Consider the following 22,828-nt stretch of genomic DNA (forward strand, 5'->3'; position numbering starts at 1 on the left):
AAACAAAGAAAAAACCTTTAGGTCTTACCTAAAAAGATCTGTTGTACAGTCAAAAGTTCAATAAGTGGCTTGATATTTATTTTTAATATATTGTATTATATTTTTAAACTTTAAAAACGTTCTCCTAAAAATATTTTTTTTTTGATTTATGACGTTCTTGAAAGGAGTGAGCGATATGTAGCATGAGCGACATGATATTTTAAAAAATATATACAACTTTTGTTATTTTTGGCATCCCAACAAAGATGAAGAAGAATATTTAAGTCTGGGCATTTACAGGGCTTACGACCGTCAAAGGCTGGATTTAGTGATAATTTTACACACGTGTAACGTTCACCAATTATAACCATGTTTGACAACCACACTACTCAAATTCTCATTCTAGATATATTGATCAATCTCGAAACACAGTGTGTGAGAGTTCCTAGAGACATCGATGATCCAGATTTGTGAACAAGTATTTAGACGCACTCAAAATGTTTTTTTACGATTTTGTTTAAATCCTTCGGGAATCAAGACTTATAAGTTAAAATGCCAAAACGCTAAACGTGCTAACCACAACACTAGGGAGGTGGACAAAATAACCTAACGTTACCTAATCTAACCTCACGTAATCTAACCTAATCTAACCTAACATAACAATTTTCATTATAAAGATCTATCAGATTTATTGAAACTTGTTCAGAAAATATGATAAGACGAATACTACTACTGACCCATATCCGCACCCAATGGTCCATAGGCCACTGCATCAAATTGATGCGATGTTCACTTGATCGTTTTTATTGCATGAAGTGATCATTCCTGCGCTTCAGGTACCAGTCCAGAGTAAAATTGAATGAACATTAGTAAAACATTAATTTTCCCCCCCCATAGTAATCGAACCCAGTGTGGTAGCCAAACGTGGTAAGCACTACCCTATGGAGGCGGACAAACAAGACAAATAAATGACCTATGTGACAAATCTTAGTTGATATAAGATATTGAATTCGTTGTTTCTATTGTATTGTAATGTATTGTTGTATTATTTTTTTTTTGAGCAATAAGAGAATCAAACCTGGGATCTCTCGCTTGATAGATCAATGCCCTGTTGACTGCACTACACGGCCAGAAAAATATCGTTATTAATGATTACATTATATCGAAATTACAAGCTCGTGTAACCGATAACCGATATTAAAAATAAATCAATTGAACTAAGATACACAGTCGTGCTGGAGAGGTTATTATTATTATTATTTGGACCAATGGCGGTCGGGAAGAAGAAAAAGAAAAAATAGAACAACGCAAGTACAGGAAAAATTCAATATTCGAACTGGACCCCTGTCATATTTTTATTGGAGGAGCATGTATCTTTCACGAAAACAGGCTGTAGCATCATGAATTCAGACAATATTAAAATAGATTATGAAAACTGATTTTATTTTCATTTTGCATCGCATCATTGTTTATTGCAGCGGTCGGAGAACCGGGGTAAATTAACCCGAATGGGGTAAAAATGATTTTTTGAGGTAATAAGGAAATTTTACTAGTTTGCTATTTCATAAACATTTTAGTATTTTTACACACATAATCAATTCATATGTAAGCGTGGGAAGTAAAAGACGCGCGTTGTGTGTGTGCGTGCTTTGCTGTGTATCAAAAAGTCCTAATTTTGAAATAAGTGTACCTTTCAAACATGAAGCAACATCATTTCTCGAAACACTGAAAAGGAAACCTGAAAAACTGAATTTTTGTTTGATCCAATTTGACAATTTTGTTAAGTTTGTCTATTATATACTTACTATTTTCATGTAATTTTTTTTACCATCCATGTAAATTAATTCAATAAAAAATGCTTATTTAAAATCAACATTGATTGTCTTCTTACAGAGGAAGGGGGTAATATCGACTTACGCAAAAATATTTTGCGGTAATAGTTTTAAAAAAAGTTCCCCGACCGCTGGTTTATTGAGTAAAAAAGTAGTTATAAATAAATATTTTTGTAAATATTTAATTCACCATATTATTCCACAAAGCAAATGCCAAATTAAAAAATAATGTAATAAATGAGACGTTTGATGTAGCTCTTGAAGTTTTGTCCAATATTTGATCACATTCTACATCCGATAACACAAATAATAGAAATAATAAATACATTATTTTTATATCGGACACTGGATTATTCACCCCATGGATGAGATGTTAATTTTTACTAGTATGCAATGGTCTTAGATCCTACCGCATAAGACTTAATATTTCACAAATTGCTCAACTGATGACGTAGCAATCGGCCATAATTAATCAATTAATTAATCGAAAACATTACCGGTATGCAGTAGGATCTAATATCATTGCATAAACAGAAATTTCAACAATTAGTGCAAAATGGATGTTTAATAATGGGCACAATGGTGAACGTTACGCAAGTGTATAAAGTGATCGCTTAAGCCAGACCAATGACGGGTCGTAAGCCCTGAGATGCTCAGACTTTCATTTACCATACATGTTTCATATCAAGTTGAGATACTCAAAGGTGGGGACTGGGACTGACCGGAGCATTTCGTCGTAACGTAACGTCGTAACGTCGCTCGCAGCGAGCGCTCCGACCATGGATGGAGCGGTCGGTTCGCTGTTCTGACTATACGAATGCTCGCATCGTAATGTGTAATTACGCATCGTAATTACGACGAAATGGCTCCGGTCAGTCCCCACCATTAAAAAAAAATAGATTTTTTAATAACATTTTATCCCCAAATTAATTGACGAAATTTCCCGTATAATTTGAATAAACGAACCTAAATGGATTTGCGTGGACTCAGATATAAAGAAAACCATCCTGTCTCGTTGTTAGGCCCCAAAAAGGTTCACATGCTCAGTGTGTGGTAGCGAAGACAGCCACATAAATCCCCAATACGGGTTACAGATCCGGAGATAATGACCCCCTCTCTCCCCCCCATGGGGTCCACGAGCCAGCGGACCTATTGTGGGCCTAAGAATGACCTATTATCGGTCTAAAGAACCTCTCATCGGCCTAATAACATGTTCATCCATTGTACTCATATTTGTTTTGTATTCCTTCCACGTTAATTGATGGTAATTTCATCTTGTCGATCCTAGATTACAAAACAGATTATTGTTAATCGCGTGCAACATATAAAATTTATTATTAATGAATTCTCATTTGACCCCTATCCGCATCCAGATGGTGCATAGGGCACCGCAACGGATGGACTTTTTCTTACTTTTTCAAAAAAAAAAACACTTTTTTAAGACCATTTTTTTTAGTTTACTAATGTAAAAACGACTTAGTTTATTATTAGATTAAAACCAATATTTTTAGCTTTTCCACTTTTTTATTTGACCAGCGACCGGGTTTCGTCGTAATTTTACTCAAATTAAATTAATTTCTCATAAAATTATATCAAATCATGGTTATCAACTCCTGCCTTCTTTTATATATAACATAACAATTTGTATAGCCTCTCACCAGTCTGATGATGTCGGTAACGACGAAACCCGGTCGCTGGTCAAATAAAAAAGTGGAAAAGCTAAAAATATTGGTTTTAATCTAATAATAAATTAAAAATGCAATTCCATCACGAAGTGTTAGTGGATAATATAAATCGTTTAAAAACGACTTGTTTCGAGAACTAGAGATGTTCTTTAAATAATACCAAAAAAATGCAACTGTCATAAATGAGTTGTTTTGAAAACTAGAGATGTTATTTAATTAATACCAAATAAAATGCAACTGGCGGGAATCGAACGCTCAACGCCAGTTTGCAGTCGAACGTCTACCCAACTACGCCACGGCGCCTGCCATACATATACTTCATAAATTCTTAATTGTGGAAACATTGTTAGGTAAAAACTTGACACATATCATAATTACAACTAACTTACTTAGAAATCAAACAAAATTAGTAATTATCAGTCATCTTTAAAAAATCAATTCAATAAAGATGTTCAAAAATGGACAGAATGGACAAGTATGTAAGGTGATCACCTTAATCCAGCCAAATGCCAGGTCATAAGTCCTAGGATGCTTAGACTTCCATATTCTTTCTATAAAATGAAAGAAATAATGATTTCCGTCTTCCGTATAAAAACGACATCTATAATATTTAACGACATAAATGCTTAGAAATTATAATATTTTAGTAAGAAGAAGTACATCTTGCCTTCATTGAATTTGTGTTCAAGTAACACTACATTTCTAATTTAGTAGCCTGTAAAGGTCGGGCGTGGATAATAGACATTGCAGAAAAAGAAAATGCAACACATTGCATTTCCTATATTAAAAGAAACATCAAACAATAGTCCATTTTTATTATTATTGTAGCTGTCAAAACAAAAACACGTGTCCAAACTTAAGGAAACAAATTATGGAAAAAATTAAGCAATTTTCGTTTCAGAGCAAAAAGATATGTGCGATTTTCTCACAGATATCGTAATATGATATCTTGAACGAAACCTTTTGACTCAGTCTGAAATTCTGTATGAGAATATTCTGTTCAGCAGCTCAGCAGCAGTGTAATAACGTCACGTTAGTTAAATTATCGCGGTCGGGGGGAGCGAATGTCGTTTTAACACCTAAAGCGCGATGGCCTCAAACAAAACGCGCCCAGCGGTGGTGGGTCTGATCTGACCCAGTACAGAAATCGCCTTTTAGGCGTTTTTCGTCGGGTTTTTATATTTTATTCAAAATAGCCTACATAGCAATAGGATAATGTGTCATAAGTTTTGTATGAGAATTTTCAAGTTTTTGATAGTTTTGAAATTAAATTATCCAAGCGCATAATTTTACATCCAAACGCGACCGCGCGCTTCGGCTCACTACCACAGACTAACTAATTTATATACTCACTACTACCGCGGAGCATGTCACACGCGCATGTAGCATGGTTGGCAATGAAGCAGTGATTGTAAACATTTTTATTTTTACTGAATTCAAATAATTTGTGTTTTTAATTTTATAACTATATTTAAGTCAACATCATAACAGATAGAATTATTAACAAAATGCAACTAAGTAATTATCTTCAAATATAAAACGTGGCAGTTAGCTCCAAAAACCACAAAATGATTCTAGGATTTTGAGTTAATATTTCAAGATAAATTTTTGTCCATAATGCAATTAAAATTCATTTTAAATACAGTGAAAATATTTAAAGTTTCATTGAAAAATATATACGGAATTGCCCAAAATGGTGTAAATATTCATTTAAAGTTCGCCATTTCTTACATAAACATTTTGCGGGTTTTAGAAATTATGAATACAATTTTGTACGAAACCAAATAAAACTAATTATTATAAAACTTTTATATACAAGTTCGTTAGACATAATAGGTATGATATTTAATTTTATTATTGACCAATAAATTGTTACCAAAAAATAAGAGGACAATCGGTACTTTTCTTGTTGAAATCGATGTTTTTATCACTTACTGACATTTCTTATAAAACCACGTTTTCCGTTGCACTTTCAAATTCTGAATCTAAGGTTTTTGAATTCTAAATCACTGTCATCTGCGCTATTCTCTCACTTTTCTTTCACTTTTAGAACTGTCCAAAAGTCGTTCAATCTCGTCATGAGATAATTATTTTTTTCCTGCCATTGTGGTAAAGTATCGAAAAGATTTAAAAAAAATAAAACTAGAAATCGTTCAAATATAAAACAGTTTATTGTGAAGGTCTGTGTTTTGTAATATTAATATTTTTTAAATGTAGATTTACCTTATAGTCTATATATATGATATTTAATCCGTCATACAAGTAAACAAATAAATCAGTTAAAAACAAATATAAAAAAAAAACAATAAACGGAAACAATCGCCAAAGATTGACAATGTATGCTTTTGTTTTTGGGATTTCAAAATCACGGCAGACGGCACACTAACACATTGATAGCGATCAACTGACCTTACTCAATATGATTTTTGATATTTTATTTGTTCTTTTTTTTTAAATAACTCATTTGAATCTGGTCCAATAATTTTCGTTTGTATCTCAATTTGTAGGTAATTTTTTGAAGAACGATTACACTCAAGGAAAACGACGTAAACAAATTACCTATTACGTAATCAATAATTTTCCGCGATGGTGGGTCTGACCAGACCCACCATCGCAGAGGAAGTGTTAAGCGGGAAAATTTTGTTTTCGTTCGTATGTCAAAAAAGTGTTCGAAAAATGAACAAAAATATGAAATATTTTTTTAATGTAGGTAGGTACTTACTAAAAATAGTATTGTTGGTAGGTGAGGAATAAAATATTTGAAAATTTTCGTCAGTAAAGGTGTTCAATGAGTGGTTTATCTGTCAGATTATTCATATTATTTTTTTAATCAAAATTACAGGTTATGTAAAATGTGTTCATTCGGCAATAAAGTGCTTTAAATAAACAAACATAAATAATACACCCCATTCCTTTGCCAATAGACATTGTTCATAATAGTTTAAAGAAATAATAAAATAAAATAAAAACTTTTTATATTTAAGTAACAATAAGTGTTAAAAAACAATAAAATATTAGTACGCTTATACATAATATTAATACAATCTTGTCGATTAAAAAAATAGGTGTTTTTTTCTAGTTATATTACCTGAAACCGCAGGAAGGTATTACGTTTTATCCTTAAAAAATGTGTAATCTGTAAATCAGTTTATTGAAGTGTCGTGGTTTTAAAATGGCGGCCATTAGGGGTTTAATGGTGCTGAAAATGATTTTTCCGAGTTTCCTGATGCTGTCACATGTTGGGTGCTTTGCAGATAAAAATTCCAAGGGGGATTATCAACTAGGTCGAGTTCCAGCATCGCCAAATGTTAATAAAGCATCAAATCAAGGTAAGATACTTATTTTATGCTGATGACTTCTTTTATTAGCGAATATCCACAGTTTTTTTTATCTGTTAATGCAGTGTATTGCAAAGTGTGTACGCGGCACACTGGTGAACCGTGGTGATTAGTAGAAAAATGTCTAGTTTTGTGAGGAAAACACACTTACAAATAGCTAAATTTTTGCGAATTGGAATTTTCGACTCTGACTGCTATTAAATAAAATAAATAAAAATGAGAACGCCAGAGGACGATCGCCTTAATATTAATTGCTCCAAATTTTGATCGCCTGTGCTCAGTAAAGCAGACTTACATTTCTATTGAACGTAATATATTTTATTGTAATAACAGCCGGACAGTGTCTGAATTCAATACTCCTATACACCGAATGTAAAACCTCGGCAATGATTTCGCGGACCATATCGATATCTGGAATATGTCACTTCCTAACTATAAAGCAATAATAATTACAATACATATTTCAGGCTGATGCATAATTCCTCGTTTTATATTATGTTCATCCTTGTTTAGATATTAAGTTACGTTAAAGAAAGAAAACATTATTTTATCATAAAGTGTGAGTGCAAATTGACCGTCAATATAAGAAAAATAAAAAGTAAAAAAAATAAATTTAAAAAAAAACATTTTTTTCCTTAAATACTCGCAATAATAAAACTTAGTTTGCTTCCGGCAAACCAATTTTCCTTCCCGGTCAAGCCCATTTTTTTTAGAAAACATTTTTTTTTTGTATTTTTTACAATATACATTGGAAAAATATTTTTATATTTCCTTTAACTCCTTTCCTTTCAACAACTCTTTTTATTTCCAAGAAAAACTTATTTTTTCTTTACAAAAACGGTGTTAAAAAATTAAACAATTACGTCAAATGTTACCTGGGTTTAAAGAAAATAAAGTTGCTATTTAACGAATACTAGGCCTTAATCCATATAAAAATAGAACTCATAACACCGCACAATTCGGTAGAAAACAGGCATGAATCTAATGACTGTTTAGTGTATCAATCAGGGCTGATTCAATGGATCAAATTGTATTGTGGAACGAATCATTGTCCCTGATGAAAGTCAAACAACCGCGTTGACATTTAACTGACGTATGTATGTATGTTTTATTCGCATAGACAATGGTTGGTAATGAGGAGAATATGAGTCACGTTGCTTACGGGGATGGTTGATCCACCTTCCTGGCGCCCGAGGGTGGCGCCGGCGCCTAATATAACTAATATTACATTTAGGGGTTGCTTTCTCTCCACGGTTATTTAATTAAATGACTCAGAGTTTGATGAACGCACAGAAAGCGTATATTATTTATATTATGCATTACGTCATAGCGATTTGTGAAATCTGCAGTCCGATCTTCTTAGCGAGTTAGCTTATATTACAAGTAATATAAACTATTATTTACACTTACTTATATTTAACATCATCTATATATATATATATATATATATATATATATATATATATATATATATATATATATATATATATATATATATATATATATATATATATATATATATATATATATATATATATATATATATATATATATATATATATATATATATATATATATATATATATATATATATATATATATATATATATATATATATATATATATATATATATATATATATATATATATATATATATATAAATATATATATATATATATATATATTTAAATATATATATATATATATAAATATATATATATATATATATATATATATATATATATATATGTAATAAAATAACTAGGTACCTACCTATACATTTTATTAAGTACTTACAAAAAGTACCTACATAAAACAGTTCTACCACCAGATGCCGCATGCGTCGCTCAGAATAAAACAAAAGACTTCCGATAATATTATTAACTGTCAGAATCAGATAGATAGATAGATAGATAGATATAAAAATTATTATAAAGATAAATTAAGAATAAACTTTAATTATAAACTTTAGTTACAAAGCAACACATTGTTTATTTTATTATTATACACCCACTTTACATATTATTTACAACCAATTTACAGAAGAAAAATATTACCACGTTATATATATATATATATATATATATATATATATATATATATATATATATATATATATATATATATATATATATATATATATATATATATATATATATATATATATATATATATATATATATATATATATATATATATATATATATATATATATATATATATATATATATATATATATATAACGTGGTAATATTTTCCTTTTGAAAATTAAGTGTAAATAATATGTAAAGTGGGTGTATAATAATAAAATAAACAATGTGTTGCTTTGTAATTAAAGTTTATAATTAAAGTTTATTCTTAATTTATCTTTATAATATGTTTCTATCTATCTATCTATCTGATTCTGACAGTTAATAATATTATCGGAAGTCTTTTGTTTTATTCTGAGCGACGCATGCGACATCTGGTGGTTGAACTGTTTTATGTAGGTACTATTTGTAAGTACTTAATAAAATGTATAGGTAGGTACCTAGTTATTTTATTACATATATATATATATATATATATATATATATATATATATATATATATATATATATATATATATATATATATATATATATATATATATATATATATATATATATATATATATATATATATATATATATATATATATATTTATATATATATATATATATTTACATCTCTTTTCAGAAAACAAAACATTTATTTTTAAATTCTTTCAGACTCTTTTCATTCTTCGTACATTCAGGCATCTCATCATATATTTTCAAACCCTTATACATTAAACAATTTTGCGACTCGTTTTTTTTCAACAATGACAGTCTTATTTTATCCTTATTTCTAGTAATGTGTTCATGACAATTTTTGTTTAAATCTGTTTTATTCTTAAAATATTTTGGTCATTTATCGTTAAAAAATTTATGTATAAAGTTCAGCATATCAAATTTAAGTCTCTTTTTTATAGATAACCAACAGAATAGAATTTCTTAATAGAAATTCACACTTATGGATGATACGTACATGCATATTTCGCAAGTTAATCGATTGCCTTTGTCCGCTTTAGTAGTGTAACGGTTTTTGTGTTTGGTTACCATGCTGGCGATCCCGGGTACGATTCCCAGAGGGGTCAAAGTATGTATATAAGTGTCTTTTCAGTCTAATATTTCTAATATGTAAAGGCAACTAGCCGTAACTAAAGTTGAGGCTGATTGGCGTAACATAGCTGAAAGCATTCTTATAACTAGCCTCTATCATATACAATCACAGATTTTGATATATCTCTTTCCTTTACCGAGATATTCATTATCCGAATAGCCGCAAAATTGTATTAATTTGATACATGTGTTGGCAAAAAAGCATAATTTTAAGCTTACTTTAAACTCGTTTATCTTAAAACTACTGTTTTTAACTTGCGGCTATTTGCCTTTGCACATCAGATTTATTTAATATCACCCGGGACCGGTAGCTTAGTATGATCATCCCGCTTTCATGTTATTAACGATCAATGTAACACTGCGATAATGCGACGCAGTGCTTTATGCACAAAATGTTGCAAAAAGGGGTAAAAAGAATTTTAAAAAATTAGTACAGAAACGATATAGAAATATAATGGGTAGGAGCTGTATATATTTATATTTATATATATATATATATATATATATATATATATATATATATATATATATATATATATATATATATATATATATATATTATAAATCGTTAAGTCGCAATTTGATTTTCTCTAAATCCAGGTGACATTTTACGTAACTGATTTTTTTTCTTAAAACGCCTTTTTCAAAAGAAAGAAAAGAGTTATTGAAAGGTAAGGAGGAAAAAAATATTTAAATTTTTTTTTTTCTAAATATGTATACCTACTCTAAAAAAATATCCAAAACACATTATTTTTTTAAAAAAATCGGGCGTGAAGAGACGTGTGATCACCGGCCGGTGGTTGAATTCTGTGAATATCCCCTTAATTGGGAATGAAATATATACAAATTTGTAAATGAAGACAAACATATCGCTCACTCCTTACAAGAACGTCATAAATCAAAATACTTGATTTTTCAGGAGAACGTTTTTAAAGTTTAAAAATATAATACAATGGATTAAAAATAAATATCAAGCCACTCATTGAACTTTTTAATGTGCAACAGATCTTTTTAGGTAAAACCTGAAGGTTTTTTCTCCATTTGAAAAATATTTAGTATATTTAAAAAAATAATTAAACAATACCTTTTCTTCAAAATGCAAAAATAACACTTTATGCCCTGTAGCGTGTAAATATTAAATTAAAAATATGCCCCTTTTGCTGGGATATAGTACTTTTTTGGGCATTCCGATAACACGCACAACTGAAAATATACGATTTTTGATTTATGACGTTCTTGAAAGGAGTGAGCGATATTATACATATTATTCTCCTCTCCCTTGTAATTAAGTAACTGGGCGCCTGTGATGGTCTAGCACCGGGTGTGAATTACACGATACAGCGCCTCTTATTTTGTTAGCTTAAATTAGCCGAATACTAAGTTATTGTATTCGGATCAAAAGCCGAAAAAAGCGTGAATAGGAAATCGGCACGTACAATCACCGTAGCCAACTGCGTGTAACCCATTTTCCCGTGCTGTTAATTTAGCATCGCTGGTCCAGCGAGCTGGCGCCGCTATGGCGCATGGCGCTTGCGGTACGGTACAGTACTATTGTACAATACCGCGACCGGAGCGTGACAAAAAAGACAGGGTACACAGCATACAAGCATACCATGTCACGCCTCTGCGCTCCGTCACTGCGGTACTGGTCTTATACCAGCTTACATTATGGAGCTTACTTAAACTTAACTTTTTGGTGATTTTATCAGTTAGTTGATACTTATTCATGCCTCTAGCGAGATAGCGAGTGTTTTTGCCTAGAATTTTCACTCATGAATTACATGAAATTATAGTAACTTTTAACATAAAGAGTAAATCCACTCACGAGTAGGCATAGGCTATGAAACTTAAAAAGATGAAGCCTGAGTAGGGTCATGATAAGCGGTGTTGCATAAGCCGTAGCTAGATTGCAGAGTCACTTGGACGTTAGGTAATTTAAATTTAAATTTAAAGTGTTCGCGAGTAGCTTGAAAGAACATTTTTCTCCTTTTTATTCTTATGGGGGAATTCGCAGAATTCCGATTCAGAACGCCGACGACCGCGCAAGAGGTCGGTCGTGCTTCAGCGTGCGATTTAGAATATTAACATATTGGATATTTTTTTAGAATATATTAGAAAAAAAATTAACTCCTAACCTTTCAAAAACCCGGTTCTAAAGTATTAAATGAAAGAGAACGAGAATATGAAACATAACAAGAAGAATAAGAATGTTTTCTTGAATGTTTTTCGCAAACACTTTGTGGCACATTTTATAAACTTTATAAAATAAAACGGTACGCAATGCACAATAAAAACAACATTTATGAGTTTTTTAAAATCATATTTTCATATGGTGTACGGAGTGCGTGGAAGTTTTTGGTAAGGGAAGGGTAATTAACCATGAGTATTTCAATGTTTTAAAATTTAGTACATAAACCCTGATGATGACAAGGTTCTTGTCGAAACCAGTTGGATAAAGTGTACCAATAAAAAGTGGTTAAAACAAAGTTGTTTTATTGTATAAAGTTAATAAGAATGTTGTTTAAGGCATTATGATAAATCATAACTCGATTTTGATTAAACCCATTTAAAATTTGACGTAATTACATTTTTTGCTTAAAACACCGTTTTTGTATTTAAAAAATGATTTTTTATTCGAAATAAATATATGGTTTTGAAAAGAAAATAGTTTTTGAAAGGTAAAGAGTTTAAATAAAAATAAAAATATTTATTCACCAAATGCTAATATAAATTCTAAATTTATATATACGCGCTGACAACACGTGTGGCTTATTTACTATGCGTATTTAAGAGTACACTCGTATGATTTTGATGTCAAATATATAAAGAGCTACAATATATACAAATTATTCTTCTTGAAACCCTTGGTGCATAGGGCACAGCATCATATAAACGCAGTTTAATCTTGATCGTTAACACATGAAGGAAAGGTGATCAACCCCTCGCTTCAAGTACCAGTTCAGGGTCATATTGAATAAATATTAGACCGAAAAATCACTAATATTTATTTTGACCCTCTTGTTAATCAAACCCGGGAACTCCAGCATGGTAGCCGAGCGTGCTGACCATTACATTACGGGGACAAATACACTACCGAATTTCTGCGCTGATAACGTGATTCCAAATTATCAAATCCAAAATCCAATGTTTTTTCAGATTTAAAATTTTGCTTGGATTGTTTATTGAAGAGACAGATTTAAGCTCCTTTTTCTTGTAGACGTATCACTCATGTAGTACATGCTTGCTAACTTTTTACTTTTTCATCATTTTTATGTTTGTAAGTTTTTTTTCCGGAAAGTCAAGTATTATGTAATTTTTGTATTTTAATTTAACACTTTTATTCTAGTTCTACTTTTTATAATATCTATTGTATTCTTGCCAGTGTCCTTTACTATGACCAAAATTATATTGTTTACCCACACACAGGCCATGCCTTTGTGGGATCTTTTTTTGTATTTATATTATATTCATATTTTTTGTATTTGAATTTTTGTCATGTTTGTATAATGCAAAAGAATTCAAAATAAAGAAGGAAAAGTTCTTTATTAATTCCGTTTTTTAATTGGATCACCTAGAGGTGTCTTCAAGCCATACATAAATTAATGTAGAGTAATGACTACCAGCAGAAGTATGCTGAATGCAGATGTATCAAATGGTTCATTTGATACATCACTCTCCAAATGTAATATCGCTGCATTCTACTCTGGCGTTAACAGGTGAGACAGGTGTATTAAACATTTTTATAGTTCATTTCAACATAGATGAAGAAGAATCTGGTAGTCGTGTATCGTTCATCATATTACCCACGATTGATAACCACTCTACTCAAATCTTTGGAACTCCTAAATATGTCATTAATCTCATGACACTATACATGTGAGTTCACAACATGTATATTGTCATGAGAGTTTACATGTGAGTTCACAACATGTATAGTGTCATGAGAGTTTACATGTGAGTTCACAACATGTATAGTGTCATGAGAGTTTACATGTGAGTTCACAACATGTATAGTGTCATGAGAGTTTACATGTGAGTTCACAACATGTATAGTGTCATGAAAGTTTACATGTGAGTTTACAACAGCTATCTATGTTGGAATGAGAAAGCTTTTATTTAGCAAACCAGTTGCTAATATTTATTTTCAAGAACGCCTACATTGCCATCTATAATTGAAACCCCCCACTGTCCATCATGATATTCTCACTTGTTTTCCTCTACCTTTCCCTCTTAACTCCTTATCTTAGCCTGCTTCCATTGGCTTCTTTGCTTTCATTAATTTACAGTTCACTTAATATTTCATTTTCTTATTATTGTTTAACCAGATTGCAATTATTTGTAATTTAAGGGATTTTTGTTTGTGCTCATAATATATACAAGGACCATCAGCCCTCTAATTCAAATCGGTTTTATAAAGCTCAAACTTTTGAACAGTATCGTGGGTCCTATCTACATATATTCTGTATAAGATGTTTCAATAAATTAATCAATTTTTATGTTTGAATCGACCATACCTTATATATCAAGCTAATCTCCCAGATTATTTTACTCCAACTAGATATTTGGACAAATCAATATGTTTCAAATATATTAACATTTTATCCATAAATTCAATGTCGTAATAAATTGTAATCGACGATGTTGACGATCCTTGAAAGGTTGAATTTACTTTCAGCTCGAATCTTGGACGATGTCTACAATCATTGCCAGTTTTTTTGCCAGTATTTGAACATCCCTGAGGATACAGTGGTGAGCGGTAGAACGAAGAGGAGGTGGTCGCGGTCGTGTGAAAGTGTGCCGAACTTTCCGTTACTTGCAACCAAACATTCTGATCCAATACTCATTCAAAAGTATAGTCGATCCCCGTTATTCGGTAGCAATTCGTTCAAGCAGCATGCTCGAATTTAGAGTAAATAATTCCAGCATAAATTTGAAATTTTAATAAATAATTTGAGTAATCGCTTTAAAACCGCGTTGAGGCCTAATTTGAGGTTTAATTTTTTTTAAATACACGACGTAAATGAAAATCACAGTAAAACATGGAATAGTCGAGGAATAGATTTTTGCTTTCAAATTATTTGAGACGATGACCTTAAAGCCTGTCCAATGTCGTTTTAATTTGCACAAGTTAAAGAAAAATTATTTTTACGATTCCGTTTGTTTATTTTAAGCAAATGGTCGTTTTTATCAAATGACGGAATTTTTCGTAATTCCGTCGAAAACTTTATATTTACTAGTATGTTTGTTTATATTTTATTTCATGTATCACTCATATAAGTGCTTTGTCATACAAAAAAAACATTTCTGATTTTTTCAACGTCATTTTTCTTCTCCTAAAACCATCATCAACATTGTTATTATACAATTTGATACTGTTACTGAATGTTAAATGAAGTTGGAATGTCAATATGGCACTAAGTTTTGTTTTGCATAGTCACTCCGGTTACCAGGCAAGCATAAGGATGATGAGTTGACTACTCATTTGCTTAAATAGGACACTTTTTTATACATTTACTTGAAATAAGACTGGGTTGTATTAGGACGACGCCTCAGACGAATGAGGAGCTGTCCGAATATAATACTAGGAAGACGCATAGCGTTGGTCCACTGTACTTATTAGCAGCTCGCATTCGAAGAGTAATTTCAGCAACTACACTCGCACGTACCATGTATTGACGCTTACAGGCATTGCAAGCCACACTTGAACATGCCCATAGCGCCTGTTCGTGACTCCAGTTCACACGGCATGGCCAGGTGCGAGCCAACCAAATTCCTAGCGGTAATTTCCGCTTCTTATTCTTTCCGTTTCTTTTTATCTCGCCGAATCTCCCCGCGGGAGGACATTTCGAAACGTAAGACGAGAATAATAAAAGTTTTGCGCTGGGAGCCGAGGAAAACCGAAAGTAAACGACAGGTGAAGCAGAGGTCAGACGCGGGAAACCGCATGATCACGCTGTTAGCATTATGACACTGTCAGAAATGACAAATGTATCAATAACAAAAATGAATAGTTGATGATATTATAATGAAAAAATACCGGCATATGTAAAATTGTGGTCCGCAGGTGGCTGATTAGTCATAAGAATCTCATTATTTTAAATAATAATTTAAATTTATAATGAAATAAAATTAGTAACATAAACAAAAATGCTTCTGGTAATTAAATTTATTATTGACAATTATCATTATATTATTGACGATTATTATTATACATAACGGATAGAAAACGGTATTTGGAAATATTCGCACATATAATATTATGTGCATGATTTTTTAATAAATAAAAATAAATATTGATGTTCGTATCGATTCAATATAATTTTTATGTAATATAGTTTTTATGTAAGTGAGTTGTGTTTGAAAATAGAAATGAAATATGTTTTTAAAAAATATGATACAAAATAAAAATAAATAACAAAGTAACACGATACTAACATGTGCTTATGTGAGCTTGTTAATTTTACAAACCCCCAAAAATATGGCTCTGGTAAAAACTAATATTTCAGCAATTTGATGTTTAATTTGAAATTTTCGTTTTATTTATTTTTTTATTGTTGAGTTATTACAACATTGGGATACTTCTAGAAAATCGGTGATAGTTTTCAAATTTGTGGTTTTTTAGATGGCAGTGCCAACAATATTGAAACCTTTTAAATGTTTATTCACAATTTAAAAAAAAATTTAACCGGGAATTAATTTTTGACATTAAAAAAATATTTTTTGCTACTCAGTTTATATGAAAAAAAAATGCTTTGCAAGAGTGATCTGTCAGAAAGCTTAGAGCTTCTGTGTCATTTCCGGGAACACGGTAGGAGCTTTTAAAATTTGTTGGTTTATTATTTTATGGTTTTGGTGTTTTACAGTATTTAAAACATCGAATCCATGAAATTTCCTCCTCCCTTTCCATGCCTGTAAATTAAATACGTTTGCAAGATATGGTATACCATACTCCCAAGTGTTCATTTTTAATAATATTTAACGCCTCGCTTGAGATGAACAATTTAAAAAAGATTTGTGGTCTAAGTGAATTGCGGAACTGTCCTCAATTTGAATACTGTTGGCGCCACTACTTTTTATAAACACATTTTTGCTTTCTTAGCATGCATCTTGTCTGTGACCTAGAAATAATGAATTGATTTTCTTGATTCATATAATTATTGATGTCTTATGTTACCTACTCCATTTAATTTTAATTTTAAATCTGCCAAACCAAAAGCCAATAATTTTTATGTTGTGACATATCAATATATATGAAGAAGAATATGGAAGTCTAAGCATTTATAGGTTATGACAGGTTATAAGTCATAGGTCTAAGGGATGGTTAAGAGATCACTTTACACCCGTGCAACACTCACCACTATACCCATGATTGACAACTACACTACTAAAATTTTCAGAATTTAGGTATATTGATCACTTTCATGACACTGTACAGATGAGTTCACAACAGCCCTCTATGTTGGATTGAGTTGGATTAACCAGCCTATGACAGGTCATAAGCCCTGTAAATACTAAGACTTCCATATTTTTCCTCATCTATGTTGCGATGTCAAAATGCAAAAATAATAAAATGCACACCAAGTCCTACCAAAATTCATTTCCAAATCGAGCCTGAGATTTGTGCAATGTAATGCTTAATGAAATATACATCAATAATGTTCCTTTTAATACGTTTAATAGAAATATTGTTGATGTCTATTTGACTAGTTGAAAACTTCGTTTATTTGATAAAAACATATGGTGTAAGTTTATTAAATAGATATACTTTTATGTACATGACAATTTATTTTTATTTTTAGATTACTTAAGTGAAAACCTGTAATTGGAATGTTATTTTTTCATTTTTGTGAAATATTCTGTTATTTTCCAATAAAAAAAAAAAATAATAATAAAATAAAAATTCAAGAGGAGAAAACCCAGATTTGTGAACAAATATTTGAACACACTAGAAATATTGACTATGCTTGATGGTGACTATACGAATGTAAGATGATCAATACCAAACAGTTGAATAACTAATATAATATAATAATAAAAAGTAACTGTCACAAACATATCAGGCTCATTTGGCATGATAGTGCAACGTTATGTTACATTTATTGAAAAGCCGTGATGAGTCAACTCGCGTTTTTTTGTTCACCACTTTTTTTACCACCGCACCGCGTCTATGACTCGATGACATTCGGGGGCAACTCGTTCGCTAGTCGTTATATGGCAGTACCTACTCACATGCACTTTTGATTGTCTGACTACATCATGACCTCGCTGTGTCTTTGGTAGTAATCGCGACGCAAAATAATGGAAAATTGAATCTAGGCACCCAAAAATATGAGCAAAATAAAAGTTATTTGTATTCATAGTTGAAGCAATAACTTTGTGATTTTACATTTAATAATTAAAATGTAATTTTGTTTTAAAATCTCTATCAATTTTTTTATTATACATAACTTAATTATAATGTTTATCGATTTCGAAGCCAACCGCTTCTTTTTCAAGACTAAATCAGTCTTGAAAAAGTATTAATCAGTCTTGAAAAAGAAGCGGTTAGCTTCGAAACCGGTAAACATTATAATTCAGTTATAATAAAATATTTATAGTGATTTTAAAACAAATTTATAGTTTAATTTTAAAAGCTATTGTATTTTGTATTTTTAAAGTACTGTTAACATTGCGTTGTGGTAATATAACACTCTCCTTATCATTCATCTTTCACTTTGTGTAATACCACTTGAAATCTCTACTTTTCGACTGTCGGTTTCTAGTTGGTTTCTAGTCTACAGTTGACCTGATGAGGGAGTGGTTATTCTGAAACCGGTAGTTGTGAAATAGAGTTTTTTGAAGTAGATGATTTCGAAATAACAGAAAAGAGACAAATCAAACATTCATGTGACATTTGCGTAGCAGTAAATAGAGTTTCTACATCCCCCACATAATAATTTTCGTAAAATACTACCTCAAGGATGCTTGTATGGTATTTACTACTCAATACTATGCAGAAGGGGGTTCATCTATTTTTTATTTAAAGCCTCCATGCGTTTACAAGTGATTTTTTCATTAATGATTATATAGTGATGGTGATTTTTTTGCTACTTTTGAAGTATTTTTGAAATAAAATTCAGAAACGACAAGGAATAAGGAATAATGAAATTCAGTTTATGATGTACATACAAGTAGACATTTCCGTCATATTTTATTTTTATTTTAATATACTTTTTTTACACGTTTCTTTCACACGGTATCGCGTGGAACTTATCCACTGTGTAAATTAATGTTATTTTATTAAAAGTTTTTTTTTGTTCATACTTTGACGTTGAAAAATGATCCGTAAGATGATGATTTATAAGTGCGAACTGAAGGTTATCACTCTTTAACCTTTTTATTTTTGCAAACAATATTTATTTTCTCTATGACTTCATCTGAAATTGTACATAGGATATCTTGCTTGATAACTTAACGTATTATTCTAACCCTTATCCGCACCAAATGGTTCATAGGGCACTGCATCATAGAAATGCAATGTTATCTTGATCGTTAAGGAAAGGAGGTGAAGGACATGAAGGAAAAGTGATCAGCATTCCGCTTCAGGTACCAGTCCAGAGTAATATTGAATTAATATTAGAGTGAAAAAATTACTTATATTTATTTGACCCCCCCTGGGAATCGAACCCGGGACCTCCAGAACGGTAGCTGAGCGTGCTGACCATTACACTACGGAGGAGGACTTAAGGCACATTTTTATTCAAATTAATAAATAAGTCCACTGTATCCTTACACCAAATCAACGGATGGATTTTTTTTAAGTTTTACTTTGTAAGAATTCATTTTATGTCTTCCTATAAAACATCATCCCACGTACCGCGATTCAAGGTTCATTTTGTTATTTTACTAGAGTTTTATTGTTTTATCGCGTCATTAAGCCAATAAAGATTCTTTATCTGAGACACTTTTTATTCCGATTTCTGTTAACACTCTCTTGTTTTAACGACATTTTTATTTTTTCATTAAACCAGTCCGTTTCTTTTGATTTGGTCGATTGTTTAAAACTCAAAACATTGGACATACAATTGGGCTATAATTTAATCTGAAAATAAACATTTGAAAATACGGTTACTTAGTATTATACATATGTGGGTATTTCCTGTATACCTTTCAACTAGTTTAACGAAAATTCCTTAAAAAACATATTATTATTACACAGATACTTAGTCTACTCTCATCCGTTATCATAATTTTCTTTAGAAAATTACCAGCGTCGGTATCCATGTGTCAAAAAGTTGGAACGAACATGCCGAATTACAACATTTTGAGTGTGTCTAAATACTTGTTCACAAATGTGGATTATCTTCAAATAGGAGTTATTATTTACATATTTTTTTGACATATCAATATAGATGAAGAAGAATATGGAAATCTTGGCATTTACAGGGCTTACGATCGTAAAGGTTAGTTTAAGTGATCACTTAAACCAGCCTACGACCGACGTAAGCCCTGTAAATGCCCAGACTTCCATATTCTCCTTTATCTTTGTTGAGATGTCAAAAAAATAATGTAAACAATCTGATAATTTTTGTTTACTGAGATTCTCATCAACAATCTGTAGATATGCACTCTACTTACTCAATGCTTTCATTTGTATAAAAAATGTCAGCTTGACAGCTGTTTTTTTTATTATTGCTATTTATTAACCCGTTTTTTGAATCCTAGGCAATATTAAATGAAGAAAATTTGTTTTACTATCTGAAAATATTAAATGTTTTCCGAAAAATGATAAATAATGACAAATTAAAGATAAGTATTTTACATTTAGTACATTATATTACATGCCAGTACAATACATGTATGATTTTTTTATAAAAATTCATTGCAAAACACCTTTCTAGAATATATCCTTCTTCTTCTTCTTCTTCTTCCTTCTTTTAGATCTTCGGATTTGTCTGTTACGTTATCCGTCTCTTGTGACATGTACTATCAGCTATTACGCCATCGCTTTGGAGGTCTTCTTCCGTCTAGGTTCTCTTGAAGAGAAATTCGGGCCAGTCTATTTTCTTGCATTCTAATAACATGGGCGTTCCGGAATTGTCTTCGCTGTCTTCCCAATCTGACTATATCCTCCGTACTATACATTTTCCGAATTCCCGCATTCCTTATTCGGTTTCTGTACGTGTTTCCGATTATGCACCTTGATGTCTTCATTTCCGTAGTTCTTAGAAATGATTTGTTTCTCGCTGTGTCTGCTCTGGTCTCTATCCCATATGTGGCAATCGGTCTTACACATCGCTCACTCCTTTCAACAACGTCATATATCAAAAATCGTCAATTTTCAGTTGTGCATGTTTTCGGAATGACCAGAAAATTAACTGTATCCCAGCAAAAGAGGCATATTTTAAACTTAATATTTACCCGCTATAAAAGTGTTTTTGCATTTTGAAGAAAATGTATTGTTCAATTATTTTTTTAAATAGACTAAATATTTTTCAAATGGAGAAAAAACATTCAGGTTTTACCTAAAAAGATCTGTTGTACAGTAAAAAGTTCAATAAGTGGCTTGATATTTATTTTTAATACATTTTATTACATTCTTAAACTTTAAAAACTATCACCTGAAAAATCAAGTTTTTTGATAAATCGCATTGTTGAAAGGAGTGAGCGACATGTCTTATATACTCGTATATTAACTTTGCTTTCAATATTCATGCGTTTATTTTTATGGATTTTTTCTTTTAAGCACCCCGATATTACAGCCGCTTTATTGACCTGTCTTAGAGTCTCATCATAGAAGTGGCTCATTTTTGCGCCTCAATGTCCTCATTTCTGAATATATTCAATGGAATATAATCACGTTTTATTTTCAAAACTGCTTCATACAAATTTAGAAAAAAAACAAGGAGTTCATCGGTGAGTAATGACTTTTTAAACCCGTAAAGAAATGGGGGAATATGAAGGATTAAACTTGGTATTATGCAAATGGCGGGAAAAGCTGAAACATTATGACGTACCGTCTGACGTTATTGGGATTGTTTCATCTTCCCGGCAACATGTTTTATTGCATATGAAATTTCCACGCGTCAAAAGCATGTATCATAAATATATTTTTACATTATTTACACTCACTTTGTCTATTTTTGTAAAGATTTATAGTTTAGGAATGATCAAATTATGAAGTAATTTCATGTTTACAAATTTTGCATTAGGTAAATAAATAGTCGCATTTAAGAACTTACTGGCGCCATATGACTTGAAACGTCATTTTCTTCATCATGGATATAAAAATAAAGGAATGGATTCAACGAAAAAAATGTGAAAAGTATATATATATGTATATATATATATATATATATATATATATATATATATATATATATATATATATATATATATATATATATATATATATATATATATATATATATATATATATATATATATATATATATATATATATATATATATATATAACGTGGTAATATTTTCCTTTTGAAAATTAAGTGTAAATAATATGTAAAGTGGGTGTATAATAATAAAATAAACAATGTGTTGCTTTGTAATTAAAGAAACGACAATAAAAGTTTATTCTTAATTAATCTTTACAATAATTTTTATATCTATCTGATTCTGACAGTTATTTTTTCCTATCGGATCTCTTTTGTTTAATTCTGTGCGACGCATGCGACATCTGTGGTAGAACTGTTTTATAATATGTAGGTACTTTTTGTAAGTACTTAATAAAATGTATAGGTAGGTACCTAGTTATTTTATTACATCTCCCCCCTTGGGGAAGAAAATTCATAGTAAAATTTTCACTCGTCCTCCG

At 30.7% G+C, this 22,828-nt stretch overlaps 1 protein-coding gene across 1 annotated transcript in view; it reads left to right on the forward strand.

Annotated features, from left to right (window-relative positions):
* The first annotated feature begins 6,124 nt into the window (after nt 1-6,124).
* The window catches only part of LOC148303480 (uncharacterized), a 46,683-nt gene continuing 29,979 nt past the window's right edge, over nt 6,125-22,828 (forward strand). Inside the window, exon 1 of the mRNA XM_088269887.1 lies at nt 6,125-6,825. Within this exon, the coding sequence (XP_088126013.1) occupies nt 6,669-6,825 (157 nt within the window). The 5' untranslated portion in view covers nt 6,125-6,668. The remainder of the gene's footprint in view (nt 6,826-22,828) is intronic.

The sequence above is a fragment of the Brachycentrus maculatus genome, unplaced genomic scaffold, assembly GCF_059751285.1.
Source record: "Brachycentrus maculatus isolate JH-2025_06_01 unplaced genomic scaffold, ASM5975128v1 h1tg000367l, whole genome shotgun sequence".
Lineage (NCBI taxonomy): Eukaryota > Metazoa > Arthropoda > Insecta > Trichoptera > Brachycentridae > Brachycentrus > Brachycentrus maculatus.